We start from the raw sequence: 22,724 nt of genomic DNA on the forward strand, positions 1-22,724 counted from the left end.
CTGATCATTCTGAGAGGTGGTCATCTTTTCTTAAACCCTCACAAGAAGCTTGTCTGGTGTTCAGTTGATGTTTTAAACCAAGATGCAAACATTTAGAGCACTGTCAAAACTTCAAATCACAGGACAGAAAGAGATGAGATGTTTTTAAAACTCAATTTAAATTGTGCTCATTTAAGTCAGATACAAATATCAGAAATGGGGAAAGGACTTTTAGGAACCCCCAGAAGTATCCCCCAAAGCCGTGGCTGTCTTTTATTTGTCTTCCCATCAGTGTTCCTGAACCCCCCCTCCCTGAAACAACACACACATCTTTCTTTGGGGCCGGATCTGCCTTCTTCTGAAGACCTGTTCCACCCATACCCTCTGTCCCTGAGGTTCTCATGGAAACGCCAATCCCGGTGTCCCACACCCCTGCCTATCGGGATGTACACAAGACTCAAATTAAGAACAGGTCCTTCCTCAGGACTCCCCAGAGAACAAGAGGGACGGAAATCTGGTGGCTGGTTCTGTAGAATATGAATGCAAGAGTTACCGGCAGTCTGTCCCTAGCCATTGTGGAGGAAGGCAGCCTGTAGCAGGAGAGCAGAGCCAGCAGGTAGAGAAAAGCCGAGATGAGATGCTTCCCCATCTGGTGCATTTCTCTGAACAGCTGACTGCTTGTGTTCACCCAGTTGTGTCCAGAGGGAAAATATAAAAGATGCTTCAGTTCTCAGGGACCCATATATTCCAGTGCTAACAGGAATACCACAATTCGAAAAATCTTCATTCACTTTTGCTGAGACAGAATGGGGGGGAAAAATAACACAACAATAATAACAGCATCTGTTTACTGAGCATGTACCAGGCACTGGGCCAGGAGCTTTCTATTCAATCTCCACCACAACCTTATGAGGAAGATGCTATTTGTGTCCCTGTTGTAGAACAGAGGCTTTGAGAGGTTAAGTATTTGGCCAAGATCACACAGCAGTGGAGTCTGGATGGACCTAATTCTCTCTGACCCCAAAGCCAAGGAAAGGCATCTCTAATCTATGCCTTCAACGGAGGTAAACAACTGGGGTTGATTCCTCACCTAAGGGGGGGGCCTGTAGACCCCAGGCTGGCTCGATCTCCATGCTGGCTGAACCATTTCCTGGAACGAGCGCCGCTGCCCTGTCCTGTGGGCCTCAGTCTCCTGATCTGTGACTCCAGGACAACAATCATCCTCTAGGGTAGTGTCAAGACAGTACAAACTTCAAATCACGGTAAATTCAAACTCCAAGTGTTCCTGACTCTTCTGAGGAAGGTTCTTTATCTATACAGTATTACTACCTTTGGCTTCATGGTCTACAATTTTTACTTTGCTAACTGTGGAATCACAGTACAGAGTGAGTGACATTTTCATATCAGGGTCCTGAATTTTTAAAATTGTAACCCAATTCCTACTTGTCTAACTGTCATGCAGGCCTCAGCTCCAGACACCTTCCACAGCCAGGGTTCCCTTTCAATCACCCCGTTATATGCAAATAATTTAACTGATAAATCTCCTGCTCTTTATTCCACGATCAAGGTGAAGAAATTCTGGAAAGACACTGACATGTCTGACAGCTCAGACAGATGCAAACAACAGATGGAATAGGGGGGCAGATCTTTGCTCTGACTAAAGCGGGGAGGGGACCACGTGCTGAATTTCCTCAGACAAAGGAAGTACAACAAGGGCTCAGATTTGTCTTTGAAGAAGGAAATAGGATAGACCTTTCTCACTTTTCAGGGCCACCTCTCCTCCTAATAAAGAGCTAGTCTGCAGTTCTCTCCAGCAAAAACATCCCTGGATGGAGTCAAAATAAAGGCAATAGTACTACCCATGGGAAAGGCACGCTGCACTTTGCAAAGTTATTTCACATCCTCTGAGTCTTGCAAAATCCCTGTGTGCTAAACAGGCAGGTAAAATGATGTTTTCCATTTTTTTCAGATGAGAAACAGAAGGTTAAGTGGCTTGGCCCTTGAAGTCCAATACTCTTTCCACGGTAATAATGACACCCAACGCCTACATAGCACATTTTCTGGTATAACAATAGTAGCAAACTTATCACTGTAAACACTTTCTATGTGCCACGTACAGGTAACCCCTGCTTTTCATGTTTGCTTTATGTAATTTCTTTATTACAAAAGACCTGTACATGTTTTCGCTAGCCAAAAGAGATCCCAAGAGGACTTTGGCTTTTATGAAAAGAGGCAAAAAGCAAAAACAGCATTCAGTGTTTGTTTTGCAGCAAAGCCGGTATGGAGGCAGCGAGAACCCCCAGCAGCGGCAAGAGGGGCCCCCGCCAAGCTCCTTTCCCGGGAGCCACACTCAGCATCACAGCATCAAGTTGCCATAGCTTTGAAATGTGCCTGTGAGCATCTGTGCTTTATTCAATTTATTCTGTGCATCCATTAGCAAGAGATGTCCTAAGGTAATCGTTTCTTTGCTTTAAGCCATTTCGGCTTACAAACGGTTTCCTAAGAATGCTCTACTTTCAGATAGCAGATAGCTGGGGAAATCTGTACTATTCTTTGAAGTGTTTAACATATTTATAAACTCCTTCAATTCTTACAACAATCCTATTTTACTGATAAGATCACAGCACAGAGAGGTTAAGCCACTTGCCCGAAATCACACAGCTTGGAAGTGGTGAAGCCAGGACTTGGACCGAGACGGTTTGGCTCTAGAATCTGCGCCCTTGACCCCTCCCTACTTTATGCTGCCTCACCAAGCAGTGCAAATAGTTGCCTATGATTCCTGCCATCTTCCTGCCATGCTCAGAGGACCTAAAACAACTGGACATTTATGAACAATGTGATACAGAGGCCTAGAGTCAATGCCTAGAATAGCCCTGGCACAGAGAGGCATTCCAGAAATACTTGTTGAATGTATGAAAAGTAGATTATTCCCGTTTAGTCTGGTAGCCACTTCTGCAAATCGAGGGAAGCACACTCAGTCCTTGGAGCTCTTGCTTTTGCCACATTTCCTACAGTGTCTTTGAGTCCACCGCCCCCAACCCCTGTCTAGTTTCCCCATCCTAGCGACAGTACTAAGCCCTGTTGTTTACAGGATTCCAAGGGGTCTGCTGTGTCAACAGGTGTCACTACAAATAGCATACATTTCTAAAGTTACCCCTTACACTTCTAAATAGCATTCTGGGAAAAAAAAGTTGGCAACCCTCCACGGGACAAACTGACTTTTCAAATTGCTTCTTCAAATCTTTTCCTTTGCTGCCACTGTTTGAGTAAACAAACAGTCTTTCTTTGGCTCAGGAATACTCCAGAGCTCGGGGTTTATTTTAAAGCAACACTCAAACAGTCGCAGCAACTTTCCAGTCCTGGAAAATACACTTTATCGAGAGCTAAAGTGTTTCCTCATTGAAAGAGAAAAATTCCCCAGACCTTACCTCTTAAATGTGCCCCGCCTCTCTAGAGCACTGCTCACCAGTCATGCCAATAAAGAAATTTAATTAACATGGTTAGATCAGGCCCAGAGTGTCTTGCCAAGTCGCCCACTCTTGGAATGAGCTTCTTGGGAGCACTGAGACTGCAGGTGAATGGTGGGAAGTAGACCAAAGGTCATCCCCATGGCATTAGGAGATGGATTTCAGAAACAACTGCCAGGCTGCCCAACATGGAGGACAAACACATGTTCTGCGCCGGGGCCGGTGGGCTGCCCACCCTCCCTGTCAAGGGAAGGCAAATGCTCAGACCAGTTCTGCTAGATCATCCCAAACGTTTCTTCACCTCCCTAGCTCTCCTCACGGGCGCTTTGTCAGGCCAGGGAGCGGGAGGCTCCAAGGCGGAATTTTAGGCTTCCCCAAATGGACCGTTACTCATGTAACGTGGTATGATGTGGTAGGAAAAATGAACGAGCTTTGGAGTCAGTGAGAGCTGGGTTTGAAGCCCCACTCTTCCTTTAGAAGATGGAGAAAATAAGAGAATTGAATGTGCCCTGGGATTTCGGTGACGCTGCCTCATGTTCAGGAAGGGCTGAGTCTGGGCTTTAGGTTGACACAGAAGATTTTAAAAGACATGGTATAAGATGCTAACTTTATGGGAAGCTGGGGGAGGAGTAGGGGAATTCTCCGGACTATCTTTGCAACTTTTCTGTAAATCTGAAAATATTCCCAAATAAAAGGTTTAATCAGAATAAAAGAGTCATGGTTCCTATACCCTCATGGAACTTGCCGTTTACTGAATGAATGAGAGATAACATTCAATCGACGATATCTACCTTCCCTTCCTCAAAAGCATCGGCATTGAAAGTGGTAGGAATTACCCTCGAAGGACCCAGGAACCTCAAAGATGCCAGAGTTGACATGTTCTGACGTCTGGAGTTTGTGGGGAAAGGAAAACCTTTGAGACTTCAAAACCACTGCTTAGTATTAATGTCCTGTAGGTATTTAATATTTTAGAAGCAATATGGTTTAAAGAGGGCTGGATAAGTTCAGAAAACCCAAATCATTTCACCTTTTGGAGCCTATTTCTTTCTTTTTTTCTTTCTTTTTTTGTTTTGTTTTCTGCGGGATCTCAGTTCCCTGACCAGGGATTGAACCCAGACCACAGCCGTGAAAGCGCCAAGTCCCAACCACTGGACCGTTAGGGAATTCCCTGGAGCCTATTTCTTTGTCTATAAAATGGAGACCCCAACCCCTGGCCTGCCTGCCTCAGTGGGCGATAAGAGCAATTTGTCAATATGGCAAAAAACTGTCCAAATGGAGCAGAGTCTCTAATCAAAGAGTAAGGGTTGTCAGGATGGCCTGTAACATCCTGTGATTTCTTTTACTTGATTGCTTTTGAAATGCAGATATAAACCTTATTCTTTGCTCTAGAATTTTTCTACAACTATTCATTTTCATGCTAAAGCAACATAAGGCTTGATTCAAGAATAAGGGTGCAGCAAGAGGGAGGGGATATGGGGATATATGTATACATAGAGCTGATTCACTTTGTTATACAGCAGAAACTGACACACCATTGTAAAGCAATTATACTCCAATAAAGTTGTTTAAAAAAAAGAAAAAGAATAAGGGTGCAGGAAGCTAGGTGTAGTGGTTCAAAGCCAAGCTTTAGTGTTTATTCAGCCATAAGCCCTCTAGTATCATATCTGGAAAATGGGGGATCATATTTACAAGGTTGATTTGAAGGTTAAATAAAATAATACATGTAAAGAATAAAGCACAAGGCTAGATCATAGTGGACACTCACATATTCTACTTATTATGATTATAGAGAAGAAACCGGTTCAAAACTCATTAACCAAGAGCCCCAGTGCCCATCTCAGCTTAAAGCTAAAATAGTTCATCAGATTCTTCAGAAGATGCGTCTGGCCAGACATGGAGCCATGCAGTTCACAAACTTCGATAATCACTCCAGCGAAAATTAGCATTAACCCTCTGGGCTGCGCCATCAGACGTCATAATAAAGGAGCTCTCCCCACTGTTATCTGCATTGAGTTCATGCTGTTTAATTGTCTTTGTTCAATTTCTTTCTCATTAAACACAGTTCAATCATCCCAGGTGCCCACCTACTGCCTGAAGAATATTAGAGGATGCTGTTTCTGCCGGCGCTGGTCTAAGGCTGTCGTAATGTTGAGTTCCTTGGGTTCCTCAGGAAATAGAGAAACTACTTCCAAGCTGAACGTGGGACCCCAAGCATTTGTAGATTTAAACAACATATGCACATATTTAGGGGACGTTTATCTAGAAGCAAAATGAAATCACACAGTGCCTAAGGTTTTCTACAGACCTCAGCCTGCAGAAACATGCCCAGGGAGGGCTCACACAGAACAGATTCTCCTGTCCTCCTGGTCCTCCGTCCCTTGGATGTCAGAGAAGTCCACAGTCTGAAACCACAGTGCTGAGGTCGCCTTCAGGAACGAACCTCAGGCCCAGCTGCCTCTTTAACACTGAGCCAGAACCAGAAAGACCTGCCCTGATGAGGTCCGGGCTGGAGGAGGCGTGCCCAGTGACCTGCCCTCAATCCTCCTGATTCTTCTTGTTTCCTGCTCGTCCTTCAGCTCCCCCAAAGCGCCTTCTCGCACACCCAGTGCCACGGCAGGTGTCTTTGCATCTGTCTTCTTGCTTCACGGCATTGACCACACTTTCAATAGTTGAAAATCCTTTTTTTTTTTTCCCCGCCCTGGGACTCAAACTACAGAAATGTCAAGACGACGGAATTGCTTTAAAAGAGTTTTTTTTAATGATCATGTATTTTAAAGTCAGGCCATTATAGTAATAGGATTGACTGTCTTTCTTTCCCTCTCCACACTGTCCGAGCCGTAAACGGGTATCATGACAACGCAATGGCCAAGGGGAAGTTCAGAGGTGGTAAAGCAGCCACCAAAGGATGGGGGTTGCCCTTGTGCTCTGGAATCCATGAGCTCAGAGCTCAGGTGCCCTCTGGAGTGCTACCCAGAACCGAGCACTCGGGCAAGAACACTGAACTACTGTCATGCCCACTTTCAGGATGGGGATGTGGGCTGACACGGCCCTTATTTCTCCATAAATCCTTCCATGCAAGTCACGATGCATGAAACCCCAGAAAGGGCTCACGAAACCTCTCATTACTATGTCACCTCCACCTCTGTTCCAAAGAGGACACACAACCTAGGACCCTGACACTCCCGGAGACAGCTCAGGCTCTCCTTGGCTCAGTGCTAGTCTACTGACCTCTCACTGGATGGTGCCCTCCCATGCCCAAGCCAGTCACCCTCCACAGCCTTGGTTACACATAGGACTTTCTTCTCATTTGCAGCCAACATATCTGATGCCTTCAGGAAGAGAAGTCACCAGGAAGGAAAGGCCTGGGGCTTGGCTGTGAGTCACAGCTGTGCATTCTAGTAACTGAGGCTGCTCTGTGCTCCCTGAGAGCAGCCTGCCTGCCAGGAGACCTCAGTGAGTCAGTCAGTGGAGGGAAGCAGCAGGAGTAACAAGTAGGACCCAGCATGCAGCAACAGGCATCCACGAGGGGGTGGGTTGGAGGTCAAAAGGCCTCAGTCGCTAAGGAACCTTCAATAAATGGATGGAGTTGGTCCAGCCTGCGTGTGTGAATTTTGTGAATTTCCCCCTCAATGACTCCTCTTCCCTTGGCAATACAGACAAGAAACCAAGCCCACACTACTAAATTTCATAGTTTAAATAGAGTTTGTGCTGATGAAAGTAGAAATAACTGTGACTTGTCAGCAGGATCCAGATATAGGACTATTGTGGTGTTATTAAACTTGACTTCTTAAGGTAAAATTGGTCATTAATTAATTCGACAAATCAGTTGCTGCCAAAAAATTTCAAAAGCAAAAATCGTTAAGCTAATTTGCTGGCTCACTGCCAAGAGACTACACAGAGAGGTCCTACCATGCCTCGTACCTTGACTTCAGGGTCCAGTCTCCCCAAGTACCTGTTATCCCCCCAACTTCCATGCTTAGTACACCCCCTTCCGAATCTGACCTCATTTCCACCCCCGCACACATGCACCCCTTTCTCTGCACCCTTATCAGCTATCAGAAGAGAGCTCCCTCAACTCCTCCCCCTCCACCCTCTCAATTCTGAGGTGTATCTGCTTCTGTCTTCCCTCCCCCAGTCCACAGTGGTGGAAATGTCTCTCCTCTAAGCCCACTTCTGCTCCAATCCCATTCCCTCGCAAACGTCCAAGGTCAGCCTTCCTTCAGTTGACCCTTCTCTCATCCGTCTTCCAATGAGTCCCTGTCTCTTTCCCTCAAGCCCATCACCACGCAGGCGTCTCGTACCTTCAGTCTTTAATTAAAGCTTCCGTGCAACTCTCTCCACTAGCTACTGTCCCCATATTCTGCTCCCTTTCTTAGGAAAACTCCTTGGGTGATGCACACACCTCTCTCTACTTCCGTATCTCCATTTCCCTCATCGTTCCTTCCCCATGCAACCAGCGTCACTGTTATTCCACCGCAACTGTGCTTGTCAGTGGCCTGCAGGGCGATATGACGTTTTCCTGGTCACCAAAGGCTGCCATATTGTCAAATCGATGACAGGTGTCTGCTCCTTATTTCCCAGGAGCATCTGATGCCACCGTACACTCTCTATTTCTTAATACTCTCATGACCTCTTAGGTCCCTCATTTTCCCTTGTCTTCAGCCAGCTCCAACTCCTTCAAAGATTTTCCCGCACTTCCCCCTGGGCTTATGTCTAAATGTTGGAGCATCTCAGGAATTACACCTGGGTCCCCTTTTCCAACTCTCTTACTCTCTCCCAGGTGGTCTCATCCAGTCACGTGAGTTTAAATACCTGTGCTGATGACTCGAATATACATCTCAAGTCCCATCTCTTGTGTATCTAAATACTTATTAGATCTCTTCATTGCAGCTCCCGATAGGCATTCAGATTTTATGACCAAACCAGAACCTTTGATTCTCTCCCTTCCCCCTAAATTTTCCCCTCCTCCAATCCTCGCCATCTCAGGAAATGACATTCCCACCTACTCAATGGCTCAGGCCCAACACCTAGGGTTCATTCTTGAGTCTGCTCTTTTCCCTACCACCAAATTCAATCCATCATTAAGCCTCTTCTCTCTGCCTTCAGAATATATCTCCAGTCCAGGAACCCCCTTCCCTGCCACCTCACTCCAAGCCATAATCATCTATCTTCTGACTCCTAAATAGCATCTCAACTAATGTCCCTCCTCTACTTCTACCCTCTGCCCCCTAAAGGCCATTCTCGACAAAGCAATCACAACCCTCTCAAGTTCACTGTCACTCCTCTGCTGAAAACTCTCCAGAGCAGTTCCTCAGAGTAATCTGAGAAGCTGGCTTCCCGGCTATAGTCCTCAGTTTGGCTCAATAAAACTCCTTTCTCTTCTTATTATTGATTGTTTTGGTTATTTTCATCAACAGCACCAAGCCGACTTCCTGGCAGCCACCCTTGGGGTGGAGCCGCTCTTGCCTTAAGGCGAGGAACACATCACGTGGGTGACTCACACTCCTCCTCCTCCTGGGTGTGCCAGGATTTCACAGCAAGTCACATTTTGTTGCCTCACCCTGACCCCACCCACAGCACACACCAACCTTGACGTTGTCTCCAGGAAACATCTCCGTGAAAGGGAAGCATAGCTCCCAATTTGCCCTCCTCTGCAGCCGACAGCAAACACTTTGAGCAGGGCTAAAACTAGGGAACTCAGCCAGCTGCGTTATGCGCAACGACACGGGCGGCGCTTGGGAAATCAATCTTCCTTACAACAAATCACTTTTGCCCACTGGTGGCAAAGCGGGGGCCGCCATCCCATGCTCAGCTTCCGTCCAGGACAAAGGAAATCAAAGTAGAAATGTTTGGAAAGGTAAGTATTAGCAGCTGCGTTACCTCGAGAACATAAGCCTTATTCAGCATCTCAAAGCATATCAACCGAGCCAGGTCTTGGGTAGACACACCAAAATGTTAGTTTTAAAAATCCAAACGTACATTGCAGATTTCTACTGTGTTTTATCACTTATTTGAGGTGGGTGGGAGGAGGCAATGGGAGAAGGAGGAAGAGGAGAAAAACTAAAAATGCAAACGAACACACCACACCAGAAGTCTGCAACCATCTAGAAGTTAGGAAGGGGACTGACAGCAAGCCACGCAGAGCACGTCTCCCAGTACCTGTAGAGGTTCAGGGTTTGGAGGCCAAAGGATGATGTTATTCAAGCCGGATTCCTCTTGCTGAAAGCAAAGTGTCTTGCTGTTAGGACAGGCCACAGTGAACTGTATCCCCCCAAGTACCAGAGCGAGAGCCTAACCTGCTGGGGGTGCTCCTACCTCCCCCGCGCTACCCAGGGGAAATCAGACAACAGAGGGAGAGGAACCTGAAGCCCGAGGGTGCACGAAGAAGGCAAGGGCCAGGACTAGGCAGGCTTGTCTCTCATCCTTTGCACCAGTGACAAGGCTGGTTCTCAACACCTGGTCCTTAACCTGTGAACAGAGGTTCATTCAGACCTGCACCTGTCCTTCCAAGAGTTCACTTGTAGGCAGGTTGCAGGAACCTCCAAGTGCATCTTCGCAGAGAAAAAGCTTCTGAGAGAGGACTGGGAGCTTGGATGGGATGGGGGACGGGGTGGAGGCAGAGAAACTGGTTTGCAGGTGTCTGCAGTGATCCAGGTGTGGGGTAATAGGGTTGTGACAACGGGGGTGTGGAGGAAAAAACTGTAAGGAAAAACTTCATGGATGGGTGCTACATTTTTGTCTTCTGAGAAGGTGCTCTAAAGCCATACTGATGGGACCGTCAGGGCCCACCTTTCCCCTACAGGTATGGGGACGTGGCTCAGGCTGGCTAATCGAAGTGTCCCACATTTGGGGACACAGTGATTGATTAAAGAGAGGGCACGTGACAGATCAGGGCCCATCAGATCCCTTAGAGAGAGCTAATCAGAGGCCGGACCGTTAGCTGGAAGAAGCCTGGAGCTGCCTGTGGGGCTGGGGGCGCCTCCCTAAGGACTAGGGCATCATGGAGGAAAGCAGAGCAAGATCCGGGGAGGAGAGATCTCCAGCGTCATCTTTTGAGCCTCTGGACTCAGTAACTTACTACAGCTAAACCCTCTCTGCGGACTTCTCAATTCTATAAACCAGACGAGCCCCTTCTCTGCTTGTGGCCATTGGAGATGGGCTTCTGTCTCTCACAACTGAAAACAGTCCTGATTAAACAGAAATTTGGAACGCTAAACGGCCAGTCCATTAATCAATCAATCCATCAATCCATCATAGAGTGATTGATTACATATGGAGAATGGGAATGGGTGGAGTTAGAGGTGACTCCCAGGTTTCTGTCTTGAATGGCAGGATAGGGCATGGTACCCAAGAGGGGGGATACAGAAGAGGAGGATCAGTTAAGCTCCGGTTTGAAGAGCTCAGGGTGACTGCGGGTCATCCAGGCAGAGCTACCCAGGACACAGGGGAAGGACAGGTTTGGAGCCTCAGCCCCGTGGGGGACCCTGAGTCCTACAGCCAAACGCACTTGTGCTTCATTTCCATTTGTTTCTCCAAGGAAGGCGAGCCTTGTTCTGATCCTGGAATCCTAAAGGCGCCCTCGTGCTGCCCCACTGGGTCATGTTTGGCTGAGGTTGGAGACGTGAAAAACTGTGGTGCCAGGAAAACCTCTCCTGTCTGCTCCAGGAGTGGGGGGACTGGGGAGGGAGGCTATAGGGTTGGGAGCTGGCAGGAGATGAGAAATGGGGGTAAGGTATAGTAGGGTGAGAGTTTTTAAATCTTTAAGTATGTTTACCTTTCTAATCAATAAAGATCTGAGACACTAAAATATCCATTGCTTGAAAGGATATAGTGAAATGGGCTCTCATATCCTGATGAGAGACATATAAATTGTCATCACCTTTCTGGAATGCATTTCGTGTATAGATATAACTATAGATACATAGCAAGAGCCTTTCAAAAATACTTACCCTCCATTTGATGTGCCAATTCCATTTCTGTGCATCTATCCTAAATAAACCGGCCTTCAATTCTGGACAGTGCGGTTTAGTACAGGGAATGGAGAGAAGATTATAACCTACTTTATTGTCTGTAATTCAGGTAGGAGTTCTCAACTTAGGGAAGATACACAAAGCACTATCTATAAAAAGGAAAACTGATCTATTGTACCTGGTAGAAACTTTTCTGTAAAAGACCCTGTTAAGAGGATGAAAAGACAAGCTACCAATGGGAGAAAATGCTTGCAAACCACAATCTGACAGAGGATTAGTATCTAGACTATATAAAAATTCTCAAGATCAACAGTAAGAAAAATCCAGTTAGAAAATGAGCAAAAGACATGCACAGATATTTCACCAAAGTGAATATACAGATGGCAATAAGCACGTGAAAGATGTTCAACCTCATCCGTCATCAGGGAAATGCAAACTAAAACCATAATGAGATATCACAACACACACATCAGAACGGCAACACCAAATAGTGACAGTACCAAATGATGGCCAGTGTGCAGAGAAACTGGACCCCTCGTACACTGCTGGTGGGAGTGCAAAATGGTACAGGGATTCTAGCAAACAGTTTGGCAGCTCCTTATAAAACTACACATGCAACTACCATATGATCCAGCAACTGCACTCTTGGGCTTTATGTCAGAGAAATGAAAACTTATGTTCACAAAAAAACCTGTACACAAATGTCCATAACAGTTTTATTTGTAATAGCCCCAAACTGGAAACGACCCAGATGTCCTTCACTATTAAGTGAATGGTTCAATGAACTGTAGTACATCTACGCCGGGAAACACTACTCAGCGATAGAAAAGAATGAACTATTGACACATGCCGCCATCTGGATGAATCTAGAGGAAATCATGCTGAATGAGAAAAGCCAATTCCGGAAGCTCACCTACCGTATGATTACATTTATATAACGTGGTATAACATTCTCTACCTCACCTCTATGGAGACAGAGAACGAATTAGAAATTGCCAGGGGTTAGGAACGGGGCACCGGAGCCAGGTGGGTGTGGCTATAAGGGCAACAAAAGTTATACCTCTCTGGAAATGTTCCGTATCTTGACTGTGTCAATGTCAGTATCTGGGTTGTGATTTTGTACTCTAGTTTTGCAAAATGTTGCCCCTGGGGGAAACTAGGTAAGAGGTACGTGGGATCTCTCTGTATTATTCCTTCCAACAACATGCCAAGCTAACCATCATCTCAACATAAAAAAGTTTAATTTTAAAAACTTTAAGATTTTTGGAAAAAATAATATGGGTTTCTGACTTCTCCTTGAAGAAATGGGAAGGTCTTGTAACACTGGACCCACATTTCTTCTACTTGGCAAGCGTCAGCTGGTGTCATTGGTGGCTGCTTCCTTTAGACAGCAGGACACGACCCCTCTGTGTGCCTCAGTTCCCACCTCTCCCTAGTCTCCCACCCAGCTGTTTAACACAATTACTGTTTCCTGTCTGTCCCTAAAGATGGGAGTTTGCCACCTTTTCTTTTGATGATTCCTGTTTTCCTACGGGAGGAAAGAAGAGTGCGGGGAAGAAAAAAAGCAGAGGGAAAAGGAATTGCCGCAGGCTGGCTTTAGGTCGAATTTTCTCATTCCAAGAACTCAATACCATTAATCCAAGATTTCCACTGTGTGTCAGATCAATGGGAAAGTGTTTCCCTAATTTTGTTCACCAGCCCATTGAATCACAACTCTCAAACTTAAAATGGATAACTATAAAATTTGAATTTATTTGAATATCCCACTATTACACACAATCAAGCAAAGCCCATTCCTCAATGGTGAAAACCTTACCTAACATGGAAATGATCGTTCACATTTAATCTGCTTAACATTTACAGATTTTGCAAACCACTTTTTCAGGCCCATGACTTTTTCTGGGAGGAGGGGAATGTATCCATGTGGGTGAGTAGAGGGAGTGGGGGGCACGTTCCAGGAAAAATGCGCCAATTCTCATACGTCAATTTCAAAAGCATAGGACAAGAATTAAAGCTAGTTTTTATATAGTTTATAAAATCAGGGCTAGACGTAATATGAGAATTCTGAAAATGGAATGAAAAATGCCTACATGGATACAAGCATGCCCACATGTATCTAGCCACAACCTGAGTTTTAGTTCACTCCTTCCTGGGCAGAGAGGAGATGCTGGAAAACAAGTCTAGTCCATGTCACTCAAGAGACCCGCGTAGGTCAGGGGGCAGCCCTGTGACACCCACCTGGTCGCCCGAGGTGCTGCTCTCATTGCCCATGGTGAGTCAGCGTGCCCAGTGCCCGCTTCGGACTTGATCAGTGGTCACTGGAAGAAACAAAAGGGTACATACATCTGTAAAACTGAAGCAGGTCTGAGGAGTTTTCTGCCTGCTCATTTCCCCAAACTCAAAAGCCAGATGATGGGAAGTGTTTATCTCTGCAGTCACAACACGGAAAATTGCTTTTGAAGGGTTTTCCTTTGCGACGTGCCACCCAGCAGTACAGGCTGGTGTTTTCTCCCCAGCCTTTACTCCCTCGGGTTGGCAGACACTTCTGTAAGACGAGTTTGTTGCTGAGCCTCTGACCTGACGCCAATGTACACGTATACGTATACATACAAACGGAGTGACAGAAGGGGCCCGTTTGCCAAGGAGAGCTTGAGGAGCGCCGCCGCTGGAGTGTTTTCTGTTTCTAATTGTGTTCGGTTTGGAAATCCAGAGTGTGGCTGGCTTCCCGCTGTTGAGGACAGCAGAGCTGGGTGTCCAATGCTAGAAGGCGTGAAATCCACTGCGCTTCAAAAACATGTGGTTTTCATATTTTTTTCTCTAAACACTTGTTTCATCAAATCAGTTTCACTTCTGCACATATTTCGATGAAGGCAGCATGTTTTTCTTGCTGAGGAAAATGCGTAGTTGTAGCCAGACAAGGAATAAATAATCATGCAAAGCGGCTTGCTGTCTGGACACCCAGAGTCATTTCATTGGGCTTACTTAGTGACGTTGTTTATTAATCGTCATCATAGTAAGGGTGCTTCCCACACAGCCCACAGAGAAACCCCAGGACACCTGCTGACATCGCCAACAGAGTTCCACAAGACCCCACAGCATAAGCAGGATCAGGACTATTTGTTCACTTGTTCTAGGTGGAGAAACTGAGTTACAGAAAGCTTTTAAAATCACAGACTTTTCAGGGACTTCCCTGGCAGTCCAGGGGTTAAGACTCTGCGCTTCCAATGTAGGGGGCACAGTTTCCATCCCTGGTCAGGGAACTAATATTCCCGTATGCTGCACACCGTGGCCAAAAAATAAAATAATAGACTTTTCAATACACGCACCCCTATGTTCACAGCAGTGCTATTCACCATAGTCAAGACATGGAAGCTACCTAAATGTTCATCGACAGATGAATGGATAAAGAAGATGTGGTGCATATACACAATGGAGTACTACTCAGCCATAAAAAAGAACAAAATCATGCCATGTGCAGCAACATGGATGCAACTAGAGATTATCACACTAAGTGAAGTAAGTCAGAAAAAGACAAATACCATATGCTATCACTTATATGTGGAATCTAAAGTATGCCACAGATGAACCCATCTATGAAACAGACAGAGAATCATGGACATAGAGAACAGACTGGTGGTTGCCAAGGGGGAAGGGGTTGGAGGAGGGATGGAGTGGGAGGATGAGGTGAGCAGATATAAGCTATTATATACAGTGGATAAACAACAAGGCCCTGCTGTATAGCACCGAGAACTATATTCAGTATCCTATGATAAACCGTAATGGAAAAGCATATTTTAAAAAAGAATATATATATATGTATATATATCTGTATAACTGAAGCACTTTGCTGTACAGCAGTAATTACCACAACATTGTAAATCAACTATACTTCAATAAATAAATAAATAAAATAAATTACAGACTTTTCGAGCTGGAGCCTTAGAGATTACCAGTCTAATCCGGTGGGGAAACTGAGTCTGCCGAGAAGGCCAGGGACTTGCCAAAGACCCAGTTTGGGGAGGCCAGAGTTGGAAACAGAACCCAGACTCCTGCCTTCTGATTCGAGATTTCTTCCCAGCAGGATGGCTGTCGTCATAGCATTTCCTCAGAAAACTTCAGTGACAGACTTACTCAAAATAAAATGTGTCCATTGATTTGCTTAGCTATTCAACCAAAATTGAGTGAGTAGCTACCATGTACTATGTGTAATCAACAGTCACGGGAAAATAAAATATAAGTATTTTGAACAGGCCTAATTAAAATGCCCTCAAGCTGAGAAAATTATGAGTGATGTCACTGTAGTGATCAATTCTCTCCCTCCTAACTCTTTAATCAAAAAGTTGCAATTGCTCAATCCTTTCTGCCATTTGCTGTTTATAAGATGCCCCCCCCCCCGAAAAGGAATCATATACTCACTTACAGAATGTAAAAATTTTCATTTTTTTAAAATCAATCACTTCAGTTTATTTTTTCTGTTCATTTGCAAAATTATGCCTCATTAGGAAATAATGCTGAGTGTTACAATCATCGTGCCCTTATCCATTATCATAACTTCCTCGTACCTGCCAGGCTGAACCACATGCAGCTGGAATTACACGCGAGTCGATGTAACATTAATTTTTGAAACTCATTCACCAAATAAAATTCAATAATTTTCTTAAGAATCAGAACACTTGAACTAGATTTTTAAACTGGCTTTTAAAACTACTTCTGGGGCTTCCCTGGTGCTGCAGTGGTTGAGAGTCCCCGGTCCGGGAGGATCCCACATGCCGCAGAGCGGCTGGGCCCGTGCGCCACGGCCGCTGCGCCTGCGCGTCCGGAGCCTGTGCTCCGCAACGCGAGAGGCCACAGCGGTGAGAGGCCCGCGTACCACCACCAAAAAAAAAAAAAAAAAAAAAACCTACTTCTGGCTCAGTGTAAATTTCAAAACCCCTGAGGGAAGGCCTGGCTGCCTTCAAAACTCTCTCCTGGTGACCTTTATAGAACTGCCCTCCTCGGGCTTCCCCAAGACCAGAGAGGAAGTACCGCTCTGTACGACTCTGCCATCTACTTACAGTCAGGCACGGTCTGTGACTTTGGAGGCCGAGGCCCCTGGAAAGTCTGCGTGTCAGCAACTGGACTTTCTCCTCCACCATTCAGAAGCAAGCAAGGTCTAAGCAGAGGCCCAGAACCACCTCATCCAGTTGGGCAAACAGCCCAAACAGTCTCCACCCACGACGCTGACACAAACCAGCTGTACATCATACCTGGGCAGAGCCAGAGCAGAGCCGCAGCGAATACACAAACATGCAAATCAGCATTTCCCAGCCCATTGAGGCCAGGGCCTTTCAGGCGGAGGATTTTCCTGTTAGTACAGCAGCAGGGCTCCTTTCAGAAAAGGCTTATCCAAACTGAAACTGGCCCCTGTGGTCTGATTGGCCGCACCTAGGGGAGCAGGACTGTCCTGCTCCTGGCGCAGGGGTGCCATGAGTCACTCGCTTGCCCTCATGCTTTAGAGCAGGAGACAAACCTTTCTTTCTAGAGAGGAGGAAAATGCTCCAAGGGCTTCCTGTTCGCACCTGGGAACATTCTGCCGTCAATAATATGGAAAGACAAAGAAAACTTGTGGAAACACGATGATGCAGCAGTCTGGCACCTGTTTATGGTGTGGTGTGTGCAGAATGTACTTACCCAGGCGTGGCTTGAGTTTCCACAAGGGAAGCTGTAAAAAGCAGCAGGCTTGCCCAGGTCGCTGGTAGGCAGACCTGCCCATCCAGGGTGGAGGAGGCCCTGCGGCTCTCAGGTGGGACTGGAGGAAGGCAGCCGCCAAAGACCCTTCTGTTCGGCGGCCTCCTTCCTCTCTGGATTCCAGTCGTCAACCATTAGCCACTCTTTTGCATGAATGCATTCAATTTCAATATATATGCATATATTTTTCGTAGTGGAGGAGACTTTCATTCATTCTGCAGAAGCTCCTTACACCTGCCACACGGTGCAGCCCTCCAGGGAAAAAAGTTGGCACTTCATCAAAGGTTTCTTGGAGACCAGATGTCCTACCAAGCTGAGAGGGGTGTCAGGAGCTCCTTGGAGGGGAATGTTGGATGTGGAGGGGGATCTCAGTGCCCCACTTCTAGTTCAAACAGAGCAGAAGGGTGTATGTTTCGGCAGACAATGGATAAGCAAATTGTGATCTATCCACACAATGGAATGTTATTCAGCCATAAAAAGGAGTGAGATTCTGAGACACACTACAACTTGGATGAACCTTGAAAATATATGTTAAGTGAAACAAGCCAGACACAAAAGGTCACGTACTGTGTGATTCTATTGACATGAAATGTCCAGAATAGGTAAATCCAGAGAGACAGATACCAGTATTGTGAATGTATCAAATGCCACTTAATTACTCACTTTAAAAAGGTTAATTTTGTGTTATGTGAGTTTCAACTCAATTTTTAAAAGTGAGTATGTTTCACATCTTGAGATTCTGCATAAGATATTGTTTGAAGAAATAAATCTACTGGGGGGAAAAAGCTTGAAAATGACTGCTTTTGTGTTTATTAACACTAGAGTTCCATAAAATTGAGGATTAAAGGGATAAGAAACAAGAACCTTTGCCTACCCTCGCCCCCTTCCCTCCCCCCCATCACAAAATCAAAAGAGAATTTTTCTAGGGAAGAGAATCTTTTCAAGCAAAATATCTTGGATGAGCCAGTTGGGAATGAAGAAAGGTCCCAAGCAAGTCTTCAACAGGTGAGCAAACGTAGCAAAAAACCCTGACGAAGAGAACGAGAGAGTCGGGGGCTCACTCCTAAGGAGAGAGGCGAAGGAGGGAGAGAGGACGGCCAGCCACAATGGCAGAGTCCCGTAAGGGTAAGGACTTTGAAGGTGGGGAATGTTCAGTGCTCAGTTTTCCCGTGTGTACGTCTCAGCAGTGAAATGCCCTCCAGGGGCCACTCCCCCAGGCAGCTCTGCAGCCTCACCTGTTGCTGCCACCACTGGCCCCTGGCCCAGCACTACTACCACGGCTGCTGGACACTGACTGAGCTTTGTCGTTGACACCTGTCTCATCACTCACTGCTGTCCCGGACACCGCGGCCACCAGAGGCTGCCGCTGCCACTGGGGAAGAGAGTGGACGAATACACAGACTTTGCAGCTTCCATCCCGGGAGCTAGTGCTCTGTCTCTTATAATGATAGAGTCCCCAGGCGCAGGGGACAGGCCCAGAGGCCGGGCACCATGGATTCCAGAGTGTCCATATTGCTTAGGCAAGACCCCCTTTCCTGGAGGCACCGCTCTGACAGGAGGACCCCAACAGCAGTCTTACCACTGTCTACATGTGTTCGCGGCTGATCAGCTTCATTCTCTTCATGCTGTTTTCTTCCAAGCTGGACATCCAGCAAGTGACCAGGTTTCCACTTCCCGCCACAGATGGCTGAACGCACGTGTATGTGAATTCCTCCATCTGTCTCTGGGACAAGCTCCCCTCGGAGGGAGCTCCACCACTCACCTGATGTATAAACTTTAGCAAATCGTTTACCTTCTCTGTGCTCAGTTTTGCCATCTCTAAAATAGGAATCAGGGACTTCCCTAGCGGCCCGTGCTTCCAAAGCAGGGGTTCCATCCCTGGTCGGGGAACTAAGTTCCCACATGCTGCGCGATGCAGCCAATAAATAAATAAATAAAATAAAATGGGAATTATAACAATATGTACCTCATGTGACTGTGGTGAGATAATTTCCATAAAGCTCTTGCAATAGATTAAGCACTAGATAGATTGTTGGCTATTATATTACTACTGGCAGTGGGTCTCTTTGGAGCCCCCGACAGGCAAATCCCACAGTGAAACAAAGATTAGGTTGCATCCCGTTGCGGACGCACAGGCTCCGGACGCACAGGCTCAGCGGCCATGGCTCACGGACCCAGCCGCTCCGCGGCATGTGGGATGTTCCCGGACCGGGGCACGAACCCGCGTCCCCTGCATCGGCAGGCGGACTCTCAACCACTGCGCCACCAGGGAAGCCCAGGTTGCCTTCTTTTTTTATCCCTTCAGAAAAATCATGAATTCTGATGCTACTAATTAGAAATCAGTACATCAGCTAAACTGACTTGTGCACTGAAAGAAACAGATGTCGATGAAGACTATTTATAACATAGGCTCAATAAGAAGTTCACGGTTTCAAGAACTTGGACCAAGCAATTTACATTGAAATATTTGCTGGGCAAATGACACATCATTCCAATCCTGTCCCTCTACGTGGCCATTGCTGGGCATCCGATGTTAATTTAGCTAGAGTTGCTCTATATCCCTGGGCAAATGAAACTGTACTTCTTCAAAAATGATCCATGGTTTAGGCTTGTGATTAATTCATGGGGGTTTTCCACAAGCAAGACTGAATCCACAAAGGTTTCTTCTACCCACTTGTTCTGTGTACAGAGTCCAGACAGGCAGCTAAACCTCAACCTAGTCTCCACTAGATTCAAATATAAAATTCATTTTAAATGATAGTTGTTTGGCAGAATTTTTATTTTTCAACTGGTGTATTGGTGTCACATCATCACAGCTGCAAATATAAACTGGGGCAGTCTTTGATTCATTCATTTACTTACGCGTCTATTCCATAAATACTGAGCTCTTTCTATGTGCCAAGCCTGAGGTCCCTGTGTTCTCTTGCACTTACAGCAAAGCCATGAGGTAGGTTTTATCTTTTTTTATGGATGAACAGTTGAAACCTAGAGAGCTCAAGTCGCATGGCCAAAGCCCAGGAGAGAGGAAAAGGAAGGCTGGAGCCTGATGGCCCCAACCCTGGCATTCGATGAACAGTGCAATGCTGCCACCTTGGAAGACTTTTGGCAAGTGTTCAAAGGTAATTGACTGCTTTTATCGCTCGCTCACTTACCTCTATGGAAGAGCATGGGGTTTCTAGTTGTTGGCAACTGAAGCTGCTTGGGAAGGCTCCAGCTTATGGATCCCCTCACTGATCTAGAAGAGGGTAGGAGGTAAGGTTTGGGCTGGTGATGAACCACCAAGCCTGGGACAGCCTAACGGGGCTGGGTAGCCAGAAGCATTGCTGAGAGGGGCCAGCATTGCTGAGAGGGGCCAAGAACAGCCCTGGGGAAACAGGGCCCGGAGCCAAGTCTGAAAGAGGAGGGGATGGAGCTGGGAGAACGAGCGCGGCAGCTAAACTGTGCAGAGAGCAGCATGTGGGTGGAGGACGTGGCTCAGAACCCAGATTGTGGCGTCTGAGCTGATGCCCCATTTTACCTGCTGTGTATGGGGTGGGAGGTACAGGATGCTGCGGAAGCGAAGACGAGATCACGCAGGCCCCGTTTCATCGATGGTAACACGTGGGCTCAGAGAGGTTTTGCAGCCAAACTCCCACTGTCCTGTGAGCAATCTATCGGGATGTGTTGATACATCAGACAATCTCATCGAGTTTTCTATTCAGGGTTTTTAATTCTCTATCTTAAAAACTCTTTTTCTGTACATGAGAAAAAATGTATCTCTTTTAAAGACTCAATAAGTTTGGATTCTTCTGCGTTGAGTCATTTTGATGGTTAGTGCTGGAAGCAGCGTGGAGATCATCTTCTCCAGCACAGACGAGGAAGCGGAGGCCAGAGGGTAGAGATGATCTACCCATCCTCCTACGGCAAGCAAGGGCTGGAACCAGAACTGGACTCAGACAGGCTTGCTTCCAACAGGCAGCCTCCCCTGACAAGGCCTCTGCAGGCTCCGGAGTCGCCTACAGCCCAGCCCAGCGAGATCAGGTGAGACCCACCTTTCCCGCATGGCGTTGCTCTCCAGTCACAGTGGCCTCCAGCCGTTCAGATCTTGCGTCAGCTGAGGATATGGGAGGCACCAGCTGGGAGGTTATGCTTGCTCTGGGCGTGAGCTCAGGTTCACCTGACCTATCAGCTCCTTTGGTTGCTTGACAAAGCCAGTGACCTAGGTCAGCTGCTGTTCCCACAGATGGCTCCAACCCCCATCCCAGGCAGGCAGGAGGCCTCAGCTTCTCCGTCCAGTGGCTGAATTCAGTTGTTCTAACTCCCTACCTTGAACGGCCGAGCACGGAGCTACTTATAGCTCTGTTATCATGTTCCTGTTTGAATACAAACAAACACCCGTAGCCTGGGAAAGGGATTTATTAAGAGACGTTGCCTGCTTTCTGCTCCGCAGGGGCCCTTCGTGAGCACGCGGACTTGGCTGCTCCAGGGCGTTTAAGTGACAATGACAACTCTTCCTTCACGCTCTGCCCTTAGCTGCTTGTCTCCTTTCCTCTCCCATCTCTGAGGGCACCGAGAAACTCTGATGTGAAAAGTCCACTCTTGAAGAACTTAGAAATCACCTGCTCTCGTGCCCCAGAGACCAGACACAAGGCTGCTGGTGAGCGGCCAGGCCAATTATTAAGTTCTTGTTTCTCAGCTCCAAACCCACCATATTCAGAGGCTGGGAGGCTCTGAAAACCCCATTTCTGCTTTGCCAACTGCTCCTCGTGAGGCTCTGCCAGGGGAAGGCGGAAGCCAGAGGAGCAAGGAGGAAGCAGGGCACGCTCCTTCCTGGCTGCTTTCTGCTCCTGGGAGCATCACCCCAACCTCACTTCTCCCCTGGGGCAGCAACAACTCCCTCCCGGGGCAGCAGTGGGGTCCAGTTTGCCATTCTCCCAGCTCTTACAGAGCTAGCCTCGTGGACATCAGCCCCAGCTGACTGCAAATCCCTCCGCAGAGGTCTGAGTTTCCCTTCTGTGGGGCACCCCCTCCAAGCTCCTAAATAATAATTCCCACTTCTCTTTGCTCCCTGAGCCCTAAGTGAGATAACTGCTTCCTGCAGTGGCTACCTTCCATCATCCTGTAGAGTTTGCCTTTTGCCTTTGCATTTACCTAGATAACAATCCTTTATATTAAATTCTCTCTGTTAAAGTAACTGGGACGTTTCTGTCTTCTGACCTAACCGTGGCTGATATGCTGGCAGAACTGGGATACAAATCTTCTTTCTCCTGGTTCACGACTCTCTGCATTGGAACCCAATAAAGATGTGTTCAGTTAAATGAATGAGTAAAGTGAGTTCAGTCCATCATCAGCTTTAACTTTGATAAGAAGTTGTTTAGGGCTTCCCGGGCTTCCCTGGTGGCGCAGTGGTTAAGAGTGCACCTGCCAATGCAGGGGACACGGGTTCAAGCCCTGGTCCAAGAAGATCTCATGTGCCGCGGAGCAACTAAGCCCGTGCGCCACAACTACTGAACCTGCGCTCTGGAGCCCGCGAGCCACAACTACTGAGCCCGTGTGCCACAACTACTGAAGCCCGTGTGCCTCGAGCACACGCTCTGCAACA

At 46.9% G+C, this 22,724-nt stretch overlaps 1 protein-coding gene across 43 annotated transcripts in view; it reads right to left on the reverse strand.

Annotated features, from left to right (window-relative positions):
- Positions 1–22,724, reverse strand: part of TACC2 (transforming acidic coiled-coil containing protein 2) — a 211,973-nt gene that overhangs the window by 173,188 nt on the left and 16,061 nt on the right. For 35 of the 43 annotated variants that reach the window (XM_067024456.1, XM_067024460.1, XM_067024447.1 and 32 more), the window contains 2 exons: positions 13,655–13,734; positions 9,606–9,665 (listed from right to left, as the gene is read on the reverse strand). In XM_067024456.1, the coding sequence (XP_066880557.1) occupies positions 9,606–9,665; positions 13,655–13,687 (93 nt within the window). In that variant the 5' untranslated portion in view covers positions 13,688–13,734. Of the gene's footprint in view, positions 1–9,605; positions 9,666–13,654; positions 13,735–17,086; positions 17,111–20,295; positions 20,379–20,660; positions 20,794–22,724 lie in introns of those variants that run through there. The other 8 variants (XM_067024434.1, XM_067024453.1, XM_067024474.1 and 5 more) reach the window with 4 other exon arrangements.

Source organism: Kogia breviceps, chromosome 2 (genome assembly GCF_026419965.1).
Source record: "Kogia breviceps isolate mKogBre1 chromosome 2, mKogBre1 haplotype 1, whole genome shotgun sequence".
Lineage (NCBI taxonomy): Eukaryota > Metazoa > Chordata > Mammalia > Artiodactyla > Physeteridae > Kogia > Kogia breviceps.